Source organism: Nicotiana attenuata, chromosome 10 (genome assembly GCF_001879085.1).
Source record: "Nicotiana attenuata strain UT chromosome 10, NIATTr2, whole genome shotgun sequence".
NCBI classification, from domain to species: Eukaryota; Viridiplantae; Streptophyta; class Magnoliopsida; order Solanales; family Solanaceae; genus Nicotiana; species Nicotiana attenuata.
The window spans coordinates 39042265-39058307 of NC_031998.1; the positions used below are offsets into that span (position 1 = coordinate 39042265).

At 43.6% G+C, this 16043-nt stretch overlaps 1 protein-coding gene across 1 annotated transcript; it reads left to right on the top strand.

Annotated features, from left to right (window-relative positions):
* Nucleotides 14578-14997, top strand: LOC109233915 (RNA-directed DNA polymerase homolog; the record flags this gene model as incomplete). The annotated part of the gene is made up of 1 exon (XM_019399763.1): nucleotides 14578-14997. A coding segment is annotated over exon 1 (420 nt), but the record flags the coding sequence as incomplete, so codon positions are not given.

The window sequence follows — 16043 nt, forward strand, 5'->3', positions numbered from 1 at the left end:
CAACTGAGTTTTCAATTCACAAAGAGCTCTAGTACCACAAAAGCGCTTTTGAAACTGTTACCGGACAGCAGCCGCTACTCCCACACACTGTGAATGCACCAAACATAGCTAAATCTCCTCGAGCTACCAGCTTCTCAAAAGAGTGGAGGCGGAATTTGGAGATAGTGCGGAGCTATCTTGTCAAAGCCCAAAAGCGGATGAAGAGGCATGCTGATCAGAATCGTCGCTTTGTTGAATATCAAGTAGGAGACAAAGTGATGGTCAAAATTCCAAAGCGGTACTTATTTGCAGGGGTCCATGACCCTCGCCTAGTGCAAAAATACATTGGACCCTTGTCCATTGAGAAGCGTATTGGGAAGGTTGCATACCGGGTGGATACCCCAGCTTGGTGGAAAATTCATCCTGTCTTCCATGTCAGTCTCCTAAAACCTTTTCGGGAAGACACGGAGGATCCTTCAAGGAGCTAGCTCACAATACCCAGTATTCGAGGTCCCAATTCAACCGGGAAAAGGCGTGTTGAAGCTATCCTTGATGACAGAGTGATTCATGCCTCAAGGAAAGATCACCAAGAATTTTTGGTGAAATGGCAGGACCAAGATGCAGAAGAGAATACTTGGGAGAGGGGAACAAACCTCAAAGCCTACAAGAGCCTCATTGAAGATTATTTTGCAAGGAAGGCGCCGAGGACGTCGCCAACTCAGGTGGGGGAGAATGTCATGGGCGGCTTTCCAGCCATGCCCCATGACCCCTTGGGCGCGTCCCGTGGCGTCCTAGCGAACCTCTCAATGCCTAGCGCCACGGACGGCCCCGTGGTCTTGGCCCCGCCAAGTGACAAGCGCGAAGGTGCCTCTGTCGCCCCACCGATATCCCTCGCGAGCGTCATGCCGCAGGCAGAAGCCAACAGCGCCACGCGCGCAGACCGTGATGCCAAAGACACTGCTGCTGACAATGGACCTACTGCTGCCTTATAGAAAACTAAGTCATTTTCATTGTAAATATAGAGTAGTTTATTTCATGCACTTCCATTATGTTTCTCTAGCTTAATTAGGTCTACTCCTGTAACTTTGGATTATTTTTCTTAAGTACTATTAGGGGGGATCAAGCAATCAAAACTTTCTTGCAAGCAAGCAATTCTCTGTACCGGTGTCTCTCCCCCTCGACACCGCGTTGCTTTTCTGTAATAGCTTTCATTAATGCAATCAAGCTTTCTTTCATTCTGAATTCTCATTTCTGTTCTCTCAATTGCTCTTGATATTGGTTTTCCCGTACGGCACTGACAATCTCGTCTAGCGTACGGAGGGGACCTCAGTTGGCGGACAGCAACTGCACTGACATCAGTTGCCTAGCCGTACGTCGCCCTTCCAAGGAATCTCAGGAAGGCGCCGCGTATCAGTACACATAGATACATGCTCAAACAGCAAATTAAGAATTTATCGGGGAACATCTATCCAAATAAAAGCCAATTCTCTTTTAATGATTCAAGAAAATGTAGTTTAATCCTCTTAGAAATTCATTTACCAATTCGATAGGGTTTAAGAAATTCAATTGTCAATAAGATCACAGATATTCCAAGTATAGCATGTTTTTTAGGTCCTAGACTACCCAGACTTACACATATTAGTAGCTACGCACGGAATCTCGTCACCTCGTGCGTACGTAGCCCCCACAAATAGGAGCACATAACCAATTATTTCACCTATGGGGATAATTCCCTCTTACAAGTTAGAAAGGAGACTCACCTCGCACCGAAGATCCATAACCGGCATTCCACGCCCTTCCGAAGACTCGAATCGATGCTAAATGCTCCAAAGCTAGCCAATAATTTTGCAAATCCATTAATATATGCTCAATTACTCATTACAAACCAATTTGTAACAATTTCTAACCCCATCGAAAAGTTGACAAAAATGCCCTCGGGCCCACGTGCCCGGATTCCGAAATTTTTCGAAGAACAAGTTTACCCATAACTCCACGAACTCAAATATATAATTTACTCTCAATTTCATACCCAAAATCGTGGTCAAATTCTAAGAATATCAATTTTCTAGGTTTTTCTCAAACCCCCAAATTTCTACTAATTTACATGCTAAAATCCATATATAATCGATATATTTAACTCAGGATAGGTGGGATTAGCTTACCTTGTCGTTGATGATGAAAAANCCTACTTGAAGCTCTCCAAAATCGTCCACACCCAATGAAAAATGGGGGAAAAATGACCAACCCCCGATTTTAAAAGAGCTTACTGCCTCCAGCACTTCCGCACCTACGGTCCCTTGACCGCTTCTGCGGTTCCGCAGGTGCGGCCCTTCTACCGCTCCTGCGGTTTCACACCAGGCCCTCCTTTCTGCTTCTGCAAGTCGACCACCGCAGGTGCGGTCCTGCTTCTGCGGCTGCATGACCGCATTTGCGGTCCCTTCACTTCTGGTCCAAAACCGCATCTGCGGCTCCTCTGGCCGCTTCTGTGGCTCCGCACCTGCGGCCCAAGTCTCGCAGGTGCGGTTATAGCAGCAACCAGCAACTTCAGCCTTTCAAAAATTTCATTTTCGATCCGTTAACCACCCGGAATCCATCCGAGGCCCCCCGGACCCCAACCAATCATACCAACCAGTCCCAAAACACATTACGGACTTGCTCGAGGCCTCAAATCATATCAAACAACGCTAAAATCACGAATCGACCTCCAATCCAAGCTTTATGAAATTTAGAACTTCGAACTTCTACTTTCGATGTTTAAACCTAGCAAATCACGTCCGATTGACCTCTAATTTTGCTGACAAGTCATATTCGACATTACGGACCTACTCCAACTTTCGGAATCGAATTCCGACCCCGATATCAAAAAGTCTACCTCCGGTCAAACTTCTCAAAAACCTTCAAATTTCTATCCTTAGCCAAATGGCTCCAAAATGCTCCACGGACATCCGAATTCACTTCCGATCGCGCTCCCCATTCCAGAATCACCATATGGAGCTACTCCCTGACTCGGAATCCCAAACGGACATCGATAACACTGAAATGTACTTCAACCCAAACTTATGAAATTTCTTCCAAAATGCTAACTTCCACAATAGGTGCCAAAATGCTCCCGGGTCACCCAAAACCCGATCCGGGCATATGCCCAAGTCCGAAATCATCATACGAACCTACTGGAACCTTCAGATCCCGATTCCGAGGTCGTTTACTTTGAAATCCAATCCTAGTTAATTCTCTCAACTTAAAGCTTCCGAATGAGAATTTCCTCTCCAAGTCAACTCCGAACTTCCCGAAATTTAATTCCGACCACGCGCACAAGTCATAATACCTGAAATGAAGCTGTTCATGGCCTCAAACTGCTGAACGGCGCGCTAGAGCTAAAAATGACCGGTCGGGTCGTTACAGGTAAATACAAGGTGCATAAGGTGTAACGAACCCACCATTAGCTACGGGATCCTTCAAAGTCTTCTCCCATTTATACTTTTCTTTGTAAAAAGTAAATATTCACGTGGAAGCATTTTCAAAATAGTATAGAGCATTTCAATTCTTATCAAATCATGTAATCCAAATTTCCGTAACGGTAATCATATCTCAAGTGACGGTAAAACATGTCTAATAACAGTGAGAACCTTTTAAATAACTGTAAACATCTCAAGTAAACTATTCAGTACCATATCAAGTAAAGGACTTGTCCCACATCCAATTTCAAACATTCTCTAACACCCTTTATTTTCAAAATATAGTATAAACCATGCAGGTTATGAAAATAAAAATTGTGATAAGATTACTACTCACCTCTCGAAGCCAACTAACCAAAGCTCGACTGCTTATCGTTCCACTTGCTCATTTCGTATGCAATCTATAAATCAATATAATTTTAGTATTACCATCTGATGAAAGATCTCCCTCCAAGCCGTACATACGACTTTCATCGAATACGGCTTTCCGCAGAATTCTATATGTATCTATGAGATCGAGTATGGAATTCTGTTTACTCACTTTAAATTGAGTATCCGTTTCCCTCCCTTTCCTGCTAGGATTGGAAATCCTGTATTTACTATATCCATACGATTGAGTCCTTGGGTTTCCGAAATAGTGTAAAAAGAAGTGCTTCGAATCATTGCTATTGACTCGGACCTNACCTTACTTCAACTTCTTTACTAAGTATACCGAAAACTTGCAGTTAAATAGTAACACTGAGTTTACTTTTTCATATCTTCCTAATGAATATAGGACTACAAATAGAAGACTTTTTACTTGTAGCATAATTTCAGTAACCCATGACTAATTCATTACTTAGCATATCTTGAATAGAAAAATCTGATTCTTGTTCATGGGTTCCTCATATCCAAGAAAATTGATATTTCTAAGTCCAAATTATTGGTATTATCCTTTAATTCAACACATGACAATGTGTATGAAGTTATGTCAGTGGAATAAAATAATAAGAATACTTTGTTACCTATTTTCCAAAGCTTGGTTCCAACCTCCTTCTTCTTCTTCTTCTCCTTTGTTTCTTCCTCTGCGCCTTCTTCTTTTTTTTTTTTACTTTTTTCTATTGCCTTGAATGCTTCTGTTGAAGCTTAATAACTTCTAAGCCTAGGCTTTTGCCTTTTGTGCCTCCCGTAATGGGCTTTGGCCCTAATTCCCCTTTTTTGGTTTTTTTTAATTAGTTTGCTAAAATGACCATTATGCCCTTTTTAAAAAAAATTACGAGATATTACATAGATATACTAATCGAACAATTTGAGGCGTATTTAGGAGAAAATGGTGGTAGATCAGGGTTGAGGGAAAGACGATAATTATAGGGTGAAGTTTTGAGGTTTTTTGGAGGTGGTGCCGCCACCAAGAGACAATTTTCGGTGGCGGCTCTGCAGAGAATGAGAGAGATGAGGTAGATGGTGGAATGAGAGGGTTCTCCAGGGTTTGGGGATTGGGTTCGGATAGTTATAAGGGGAAATGTTGATCAGTTCTTGGTCGTAGGATGAGGCACGATGACTGGCCAGGATTGACTGGGGCAAAATGGCATCATTTGGCTATTAGTAGAGACTGGACCTGGTCTGGGAATTGGGCTTTGGGCAGATTGGGTATTTAAAATGACTGTGCCACGAATTCATTTAGCCCATTCGACTTATAAGACTCAGCAGCCCACAAGTCTTTGTTCTTTGCTTTAATTCAAATCTTACCAATTAATTAAACACTTTAACTTGAAATAATCTTTGCACAATTAATCAGTGTTGCCATTGAATCGATGAAGATGTCTTTTTTTGATGTTATTCGAAAGAAGGGGTAAATTGTGCAGCTAGTTAGCTTAGTCTCTGGAAAAAACCAACTATAACATGAGCAACATTTAAAGTAATCAATGAATATGCTCCTAAATAATTTCTTATAGACTCAAAATGTCATTAGGTTAGATGCGAAAATTGGTCTGTGCTTGTCCACCATATCAAAAAATCTTGCAATGTAAAGACTTAATCCATGATCATGAAGCAATGATGTCTCCAATAGTATAATTAGCCAACGAGCAAAGTGCCTCTGAAATCATTTAGCATCGATCGTAAACCAGCTACAAAATATTTAAGCAAAAAAGTTTTAAGAAATTGTATATAGGAAAAAAGTTGAAATATTTATCATAAATTAAGCACACATACATCCAGATCTCGTCATATTTGAAATTGTACTAAAGTATATTCCTATCACTTCTATACATCACCATATGCTCTAGATTTTCATGGGGGAAAAAATAGTAGTGAATATGCTGGAGACTTGAAACTATTTGCTTAAATAATTTAAAAACAACAATTAAGCTTTATGTTACTATTTAAAAGAAAAAGAAAACATGTGAGAACCCTTTGAAAAGTTAGACGAAATTGTTCTGGAAATGGTTACTCCTATCATGCTTAGCCCTAATCATTGTCTCAACCGCGCCTCGGGCAATTGGAAACTCAAATGCCGAGCTCCCTGCATTTTCTGGCAATTTCCACAACATAACTGTAAAGCGGTAAAACATCACTTGGGGCGAGAGCAGTTCAGAACTCTTGCTGATGAGGTCGGAAAACTATAGAGCAACGTAGATTTAATCGAATCTCTAATCGGAGAAGCTAAATATTGGGTTAAGGTCCAATTCGGGGTAGTTATGGAGAAATTATGCTAAGAGAGGAGGAGGAAGTGGTTATCTCCATTCTTTCTCTGGAAGTGTAGGGCAAGTTCAGAAGAGCTACCATTTTTAACTTGTTCTTATCAGACTATTGTAGATCATGGTAGTGGATTTGCGGCACATCATCCAGCCCGATTGGGACTTGCACTTCCAATCAAATAAACGTATTTTGCAATAAAGTGATAAAAAAAACTTATTTGACTTTTAAAATAGTACTCCCTTTGTTTTAATTTATGTGGCTTGATTCAGAGTACGAGGGTCAAATTTCTTGATTTTGACTATAAAATTAGACATTGATTTTTACAAGTTTTTTAAAATAAAATTCACATATTTAGACACTAGATTCAAAGTACTATAAGTCATAATAATTTATATTTCAAAGTACTTATAAAATATTTAAAAAAATTATGGTCAAAGATGAATCTCATAGACTCCCCAAATAATAACTAAGATATGAAACAGATGGAGTAATAGATTCATATAAATTAAAATGGAGGAAGCATAAGATAAAAAGTGAAGTGCATGACAAATATCCAAATTAGCTATTTGTGTCAATACATTACCTTGGTTCTTGTTGTGAAAAACTTTATTAACACATATAAAAATTTGAGTGGTTTAATTCAAAGTCCTAAAATATTAGATAAAGTTCTACTGTTGAAAACTTAAAAACTTAAAATAACAAAACTTTAAAGGGAGATTTATTACATTCATTATGTCATGACAATACTTTAAATACTATAGCTCTTTGTATTAATAGAAAAAGGTCATTATAACGACTCGACTGGTCGTTTTGAACATTTACACTTCGCGCGGTAGTTTTATGGGCATGAGTAGCATCCGTATGATGTGTTATGACTTGTGTGAACCGTCGGTTTTGGTTTTCAGGTTATTCGAAATTGATTTGGAAAAATAATTCTCAACTAAGAAGCTTTAAATTGAAGGAGTTGACAAAGTTTGAATTTTTAGTATTTGACCTCGGATTGGAGTTTTGATGATTCCGTTAGCTCCATTGGGCGATTTGGGACTTAGGAGCGTATCCGGAATGTGTTTAGAGGTCCGTAGTTGAATTTGGCTTGAAATGGCGAAAAGTTAAATTTTTGAAAAGTTTGATCGGGAGTGGACTTTTTTATATCGGATTCAGATTGTGGTTCCAGGAATTGAAATAGCTTCGTTATGTCATTTCGGACTTGTATGCAAAATTTGGGTTCATTCCGGGTTGGTTTACTATGTTTCGGCACGAGTTATGGAAGTTGAAAAGTTCAAAGTTCATTAAGCTCGATTTGAGGTGCGATTCGTTGTTTCGATGTTGTTATGTGTGATTTGAGGCCTCGAGTAAGTCCGTGTTATGTTATGGGACTTGTTGTTATGTTTGGACGGAGTCCCGAGGGGCTCGGGTGAGTTTCGGACTATGTACCATGTTGTTATTGCTGGTTTCTGTTGTTACCTGATGCTTCTGGTGCTCTTCGCGATCGCGAAGGTCCAGCCGCGATCGCGAAGTGTAACTTGGTCTGCTGCAAATTTGTTCTTCGCGGACGCAATATAACAAACTCGTTCACGAAAGGTAAGCTGATTGGGTTCCGCGTTCGCGATAGGGTGTCGCATTCGCATAGAGCTGAAGTTGAGGAGCTGGAGGAAATGTCTTTGCGTTCGTGAAGTAGCAGCCGCGTTCACGAAGGGTTGGTCCTGTTGTGCATCGCGTTCGCAAGGACTATGCCGCGAACACGTAGAGTCTTTTTGTGCTGTGTGATTTTGTTCATCACGAACGCGATGGATTTTTCGCATTCGCGTAAGAGGATGCCTGGGCAGAAGTATAAATTACTCTATTTCGAGTGTTTCGGTCATTTTTACATTTTTGGAGCTATGGAGCTATGGAGCTCGGATTGAATGAATTGGGGTAAGTGTTCTCTACTCGGTTTCTGTTATATTTCGTGAATCTATCTTTATTTTGGTAATTGGATGGTAAATTTTAAAGAGGAAATCCAGTGTTTTAGCCTAAAGTTTCATAATATTAATATCTGAATTTTGAACATCGATTCGGAGTCGCATTTGAGTGAAACTAGTATAGTTGGGCTCGTAATTGAATGGGTTGTCGGATTTTGTAAGTTTATCGGGTTCCAAGGCACGGGCCTAGGTGTGACTTTTGGCTTGGGTTTTGATTAAGGATTCGATCTTTATCATTTTGGAATTGTTTCCTTGGGTTTTATTTGATGTATTTGAGTTGCTTTTGGCTAGTTTTGATCCATTCGAAGGTTGGTACGCGCGGGATGGCATTCTTGGAGCATCGCTTGGCTTGCTCGGTATTGGAATTTGCTTGTTCGAGGTAAGTAACATTTCTAAACTTAGTGTTGAGGGTAAGAAATTCCGAATTGCGTGTTATGCGATTAGTGTTGAGGTGACGCACATGCTAAGTGACGGGCGTGTGCGCGTGCACCGTGTAAGTTGTGACTTCGTTATTTCTGTGGTACTGTGTAGTTACCTGATCTTACTTGTAACCATGAAATTCCTACATACTTATTGAGTTGTGATACATGTTAGAAACCATGCCTAGGCTATATGCTTATCCTGTTGGGACCCCGGCGGAGTCCAATAAGGATAAGCTTCTTCAATAAACTTATTTACAGCGGAGTACTAAATGGACATCCATAGTATAATATTTTTATAACAATTTTTACATTTTACTAAATAGTAACAATTTTAGAGAAGTTATATTGAATTTCAATTTGGATGATTACTCGTGTTAAATGTGTTCCTAATTAGAGATTCTTAAATTAGTTGTTCTCGTTACCTTGATCTGATCACCTTTGAGCAAAATATTAATTGTGACGACCCAAAGGGCCATCACCTATATTCCTACTCACTCTGTATTTCTGAGGCCGTGAAAACCTCACTTGGGGGTTGCCTCGAGTTTGTGTCCGCAGTCCGGGCGCGTAGCCGGAACGTTTAAATACGAATTTGTGAGAAAAATAATAAAATTTTGATGTTTTAATTGATTAAGTTTGACTTCGGTCAACGTTTTGGGCAAACGGACCCGGACTCGTGATTCGACAGTCCTGGAGGGTCCGTAGGAAAATATGAGACTTGGGGGTGTGCCCGGAATCAAATTCTGAGGTCCCGAGTCCGAGGAATGAATTTTTACGTGAAATCATTTTCTGAAAATAATTAAAGAATTGGAAAGTGTTATTTGTTTAGAAGACTGTGCTGTTGGGCTCGTATTTTGGTTCCGACGCCCGGCACAAGTCTTAAATATGAGTTAAGCAATTGTTGTGAAGTTTGGTTAGATTTGGACGTCATTTGACGTGTTTTGAGCTAGAAGCAGTAAAAATTGATGTTTCATGGAAATTGGAAGGAAATCATGGGTCTTGAGGCCTAATTCGATGTTGTTTTGGCGATTTGATCGCACAGATGAGTCCGTAGGATGTTTTTGGAGTTATGTGCATATTTGGTTTGGAGCCCCAAGGGCTCGGGTGAGTTTTGAGTGGGTCCCGGGAGGGTCTTAGACTTAAAAGTATCAGAAATTTGCAGGTCCAGGTGTTGCAGACCCCCAGCGTGGCCGCGGTCATTTCCGCGCGGGCCGCGCTGGAAGCCGCGCGGCCGCGGTGCATTTCTGCGCGGTCCGCGTGGCTAGGTTCAGAGGGCCAATGAATTCTAGGTCGACCAGCGCGGCCGCGCACCAAATCAGTGCGGTCCGCGCTGGGAGATTCAGAGAGTGGGTCTTGGGTCCATTCAACTAGCGCGGTCGCGCACCAAATCAGTGCGGTCTGCACTGGGTAGGTTCAGAGAGTCATTTTTTCTTCCCTTCCTCGGCGCGGCCGCGGTGCATTTTTGTGCGGTCCGCGCCAGCCTTCAGCAAAGTATATAATGTCGGGATTTTCAATCTTTTTTTCACTTTTTCAAAACCCAAAACATAAGTGGCGATTTTCCAAACGATTCTTCTTTTTCAAAACGATTGGTAAGTGATTTCTAACTGATTTTCTATACTCCTTAACATCCTTAAACATAATTTCAACTTCAAACCAAGGATTTTAATGAGAGAATTTGGGAATTTAGGGTAGAACTAGGGTTCCTAAATTTGGGGGTTTTGGACCTCAATTTGAAGTCCGATTCCAAAATAACTTACATATTTGAGTTTATGGGGGAATGGGTAATCGGGTTTTCGTTCGAACCTCGGGTTTTGACCACGTGGGCCCGGGGGCATTTTGGGAAATTTTGAGTAAAAATTTGGGAAATTCACTTTTCATGCATTCAAATTTATTAGATTAGCCTTTGTTGATACACTCAAGTAATTTGTGACTAGATTCGAGCGGTTTGGTGGTGAATTCGAAGGGTAAAGCTATACTAGGGATTGAGTTGAGTTTGGAGCATTTGAGGTAAGTGTTTGATCTAACTTTGGCTTGAAGGAATAGGATTAGAGTGTTATTATTTGCTAATTGCTAAATGATCGAGTACGGTGTATAGGCATGGTGACGAGTATCTATACACCGGTGTCTAGCATGACCGTGGGTCCTTGTATGTACTTATCCTGATATTGTTATGACTCTTCCATGTTAATTGATGAATTCTATGCAATGTGAAGAGTATGAGGACTAAATATGAATTGTAAATTCTTTGGAGCGTTGGCTCGAACGATAATAAGACTATTGAGTAAGAAATGAAAGAAATAGGAAGTGATGTGATTAATCCCTTGCTGGGATGGTTTGAGTATATTGATTATCTCCCTTGCCGGGATGTGAAAGTATTGTTGTTGCTCCCTTGCCGGGATTTAGCTGTTAATTGTGTAATTCCCTTGTCGGGACATTTCTTATTATTTGTTCATCCCCTCGCCCCGTTTGGTTGTGATTACCGTTTGGGTGAGGAAGAGTGATAATGCACGAAGGGTCATTCCGTGCCATGTTTTGATTATATTTGCACGAAGGGTCATTCCGTGCCATGCTTGATTATATTTGCACGAAGGGTCATTCCGTGCCATGTTTTGATTATATTTGCACGAAGGGTCATTCCGTTCCATGCTTGATTATATTTGCACGAAGGGTCATTCCGTGCCATGTTTTAATTATTTATGCACGAAGGGACATTCCGTGCTCTGATTTGATTATAATTGCACGAAGGATCATTCCGTGCCATGATATGAGAGTATGTGAGGGAAAGCACAAAGGGTGATGCCGTGCACTTTATTTGATTGCTTTTGGTGAGAATGAGAGTAAAAGCACGAAGGTTGATGCCGTGCAACTGTTGATTTTCCTGCTCTCATTAACTATTTTTATTGCCCTGTTTCTTACTTAAATTGTCAATTTTATATCCGGACTGTACTCCCCCATAGTATGCTCCCCTCCCTCTTAACTGTTTAACTTCTGTATTCTTTCCTTGTATTGCATGTATATATACATTGAACTGCACAGGTTGATTTGGTAGTCCTGTCTAGCCTCGTCACTACTTCGCCGGGGTTAGGCCAGGCACTTACCAACACATGGGGTCGGTTGTGCTGATGCTACACTTCTGTGCTCTTTTGCACAGATCACGGTACCGGAGCAGCTTTTGGACCATAGCAGTAGGATATTGATCGAGAGCTGACTTCAGTCCAGGGACTTACGAGGTAGCCTAGCTGGTGTTCGCAGGCCGGAGTCCCTTTCTATGTTTTCAGTTTGTCTTCATTGTACCGAGACAGACATTTAGGCATTTTCTATTCAGACTTGTTTGTAGCACTCTTTAGTAGTTCGTGAGATAGCGACTCCAGTCTTGGGTAGAGAAATATTAAACTTCCGCATTTTGGGTTTTCAGTTATTATGTTCTTTTTTTTAAAGACTTCCGCATTTATTTAAAGACTCGTTGTTTTATTATTGCTGTGTTGTCATCCGAAAATGTTTAAAATGTTTGGCTTGCCTAGCTCCGTTAGTAGGTGCCATCACGACTCCCGATGGTGGGAAATCCGGATCGTGACAAGTTGGTATCAGAGCTCTAGGTTACATAGGTCTCGCTACTCACGGACAAACTTGGTAGAGTCTGAGGGATCGGTACGGAGACGTCTGTATTTATCCCCAGAGGCTACGGAGTTAGGAAAAGTTTCACTTTTGTTCTTTCCTGTTGTGCGATTCTGTTTCTCAAATACTGATCGTCTTTCTACTCTATTCTTTCGCAGATGGCGAGAACACGTGCTTCCACTTCTACCGTGCAGCAGCCCGAGCCCCCAGCAGCAGCTCCTGCGAGGGGCAGAAGCCGAGGCCGTGGCAGAGGCCGAGGTCGGGGCAGAGCTCAGCCCCGAGCAGAAGTCTCGGAGGTGGAGCCTCATGTTGATTATGATGAGGAGGCTCCAGCCCCAGCAGCTCCGGTGGGCCCAGCTCAGGTCCCAGAGGGGTTCATAGCCACCCCAGTTCTTCAGGACGCTCTGGTCAGATTGGTAGGCTTTGTGGAGAGCGTCACTAGAGCGGGTTTGCTTCCAGTAGCACCAGCCACTTCTCAGGCTGGAGGAGGGGTTCAAACTCATGCTACACGTACTCCGGAGCAGGTAGCTCCCCAGGCACAGGTTCCAGTGGTTCAGCCAGCTGCGGCGGTTCAGCCGGGTGTTGTGACTCAGACCGCGATGGAGCGGCTATGTCTTCGGATGCTTTGTGGAGACTTGATAGGTTCTCCAAGCTCTTCACCACCACCTTCAGCGGTGCTTCTTCAGAGGATCCACAGGATTTCTTATTCAGCTGCCATGAAATCCTTAGGACTATGGGTATTGTGGAGACCAATGGGGTCGACTTCGCCACCTTTCAGCTCGCAGGATCCGCCAAGACTTTGTGGAGGGACTATTGTTTATCTAGACCAGCAGGGTCGCCAGCATTGACATGGGATCAGTTCGCAGAGTTGTTTTTGGAGAAGTTTCTCCCAGTTACTCAGCGAGAGGCTCTCCGCAGCCAGTTCGAGCGCCTCCAGCAGGGCACTATGACAGTCACGCAGTATGAGACTCGATTCATTGATTTGGCATGCCATGCTATTGTTATACTCCCCACAGAGCGAGAGAGAGTACGGAGGTTTATTGATGGATTGATTCAGCCGATTCGTCTCCAGATGGCTATGGGAGCTGGTAGTGAGATTTCTTTTCAGGAGGCGGCCAATGCGGCCCGTAGAGTGGATATGGCTCTTGCACGAGGAGGTGGTCAGGTGTCGGATAAGAGGCCTCGTCATTCTGGTAGGTTTAGTGGTACCTCGTCTGGAGGTAGGGATTCTTATGGTAGAGGCCATTCACCGAGACCCTTTCAGTCAGCACTCCAGGTTTCTCATGGTACTCCAGGCGGTGGTGGTTCTCAGCAGCATTATTCTGATCAGCAGCCCATCAGTGCACCGCCACTTCAAAGTTTCCGGGGAGGACATTCAGGTCGACAGGGCCAGCAGTCTCAGCAGCCGAGAGCTTGTTATGGTTGTGGTGACCCGAGTCACATTGTCAGATTTTGCCCTCGAGCCTCGGGTAGCTCTCAGCAGCAGGGTCCTCGCCCCATGATTCAGGCACCAGGTGATACACATCTTGCCCAGCCAGCTAGAGGCGGGGGTAGGGATCATAGAGGTGGAGGTAGAGACCGTAGAGGTGGAGCTCGGACCGGCAGAGGTAGGGGTCAGCCAGTAGCCGATCGTCCTAGAGACATGGTTCAGGGAGGTGGGGCCCAGCCCCGGTGTTATGCTTTGCCAGCCAGGCCAGAGGCTGAGTCTTCAGATGCTGTTATTACAGGTACTATTTTGGTCTGTGATAGGGATGCCTCAGTGCTATTTGACCCTGGGTCTACGTATTCCTATGTGTCGTCTTATTTTTCACCCTACCTGGCTATGCCTAGTGATACTTTGGGTATCCCTGTTTATGTATCTACACCGGTGGGTGATTCTATAGTGGTCGATCGAGTTCATTGTTCCTGTGTGGTAGTGTTTGAGGGTCTTGAGACCCGTGTTGATTTATTGCTTTTAGACTTGGTAGATTTCGACGTTATATTAGGGATGGATTGGTTGTCCCCGTATCATGCTATCTTGGATTGTCACGCCAAGACCATGACCTTGGCTTTGCCAGATTTGCCCCGATTGGAGTGGAGAGGGACCCCAGGTCTTGCCAACCGCATCGTTATTTCATATGTGAAGGCTCGACGCATGGTCGAGAAGGGGTGTTTAGCTTATCTGGCGTATGTTCGCGATTCCAGCATGGAGGTTCCTTCTATTGACTCTGTTCCTATTGTTCGGGAGTTCCCCGAGGTTTTCCCTTCAGACCTGCCGGGTATGCCGCCCGACAGGGATATTGATTTCTGTATTGATCTGGCCCCAGGCACGCAGCCCATTTCTATTCGCCATATCGCATGGCCCCGCCAGAGTTGAAAGAGTAAAAGGACCAGTTGCAAGACTTGCTAGAGAAGGGTTTCATCAGGCCTAGTGTTTCTCCTTGGGGTGCGCCAGTGTTATTTGTGAAGAAAAAGGATGGATCGATGAGGATGTGCATTGACTACCGGCAATCAAACAAAGTGACGATTAAGAACAAGTACCCACTGTCGAGGATTGATGATTTGTTTGACCAGCTTCAGGGTGCGAAGGTGTTTTCAAAGATAGACTTGAGATCTGGCTACCATCAGCTGAGGATTAGGGCGTCTGATGTCCCTAAGACAGCATTCCGCACTCGGTATGGGCATTATGAATTCCTGGTCATGTCGTTTGGGTTGACCAATGCCCCAGCCGCATTTATGGAGTTGATGAACCGAGTGTTCAGACCTTACTTGGACATGTTCGTGATAGTCTTTATTGATGATATTCTGGTGTACTCCCGCAGCCAGGAGGAGCACGAGCAGCACCTTAGGGTGGTTCTTCAGACTCTGAAGGATAGTCAGTTATATGCTAAGTTCTCGAAGTGCGAGTTCTGGTTGAGTTCGGTTGCATTTCTGGGTCATGTTGTATCAGCAGAGGGTATTCAGGTGGACCCGAAGAAGATTGAGGCAGTCAAGAACTGGCCTCGACCAGCATCAGCTACTGAGATTCGCAGGCTACTATCGTCGGTTCGTGGAGGGGTTTTCATCCATAGCAGCCCCGACGACCAGATTGACCCAGAAGGGTGCTCAGTTAAGATGGTTAGATGAGTGTGAGACGAGCTTTCAGAAGCTCAAGACAGCTCTGACTACGGCATCGATATTGGTTTTGCCCACAGGCTCAGGGCCTTATACAGTTTATTGTGATGCCTCACGTATTGGACTTGGTGTAGTATTGATGCAGGATGGCAGAGTCATTGCTTATGCTTCGAGCCAGTTGAAGATCCACGAGAAGAATTATCCGGTTCATGATCTAGAGTTGGCAGCCATTGTTCATGCTTTGAAGATTTGGAGGCATTACCTATATGGCGTGACGTGTGAGGTGTACACTGATCACAAGAGTCTGCAGTACTTGTTCAAGCAGAAGGAGTTGAACTTGAGGCAGAGGAGGTGGTTGGAGCTACTGAAGGATTATGATGTTACTATTTTGTACCACCCGGGGAGAGCCAATGTGGTGGCCGATGCATTGAGTAGGAAGTCCGCCAGCATGGGTAGTCTTGCTTATGTTCCGGTCAGCCAGAGACCGCTAGCTTGGATATTCAGGCCCTGGCCAATCGATTTGTGAGGTTGGACATTTCTGAGCCTAGCAGAGTGTTAGCTTGTACGGTCGCTCGTTCTTCTCTATTGGAGCGTATCCGTGATCAGCAGTTTGATGATCCTCATTTGTGTGTCCTGAGAGACACGGTGCAGCGTGGAGGTGCCATGAAGGTGACCTTAGATAATGATGGTGTTTTGAGATTGCAGGGGCGAGTTTGTGTGCCTAATGTCGATGGGATTCGAGAGTTGATCTTAGCGGAGGCCCATAGTTCTCGGTATTCTATTCACCCGGGCGCCGCGAAGATGTATCAGGACTTGCGGCAGCTTTATTGGTGGCGCGGGAT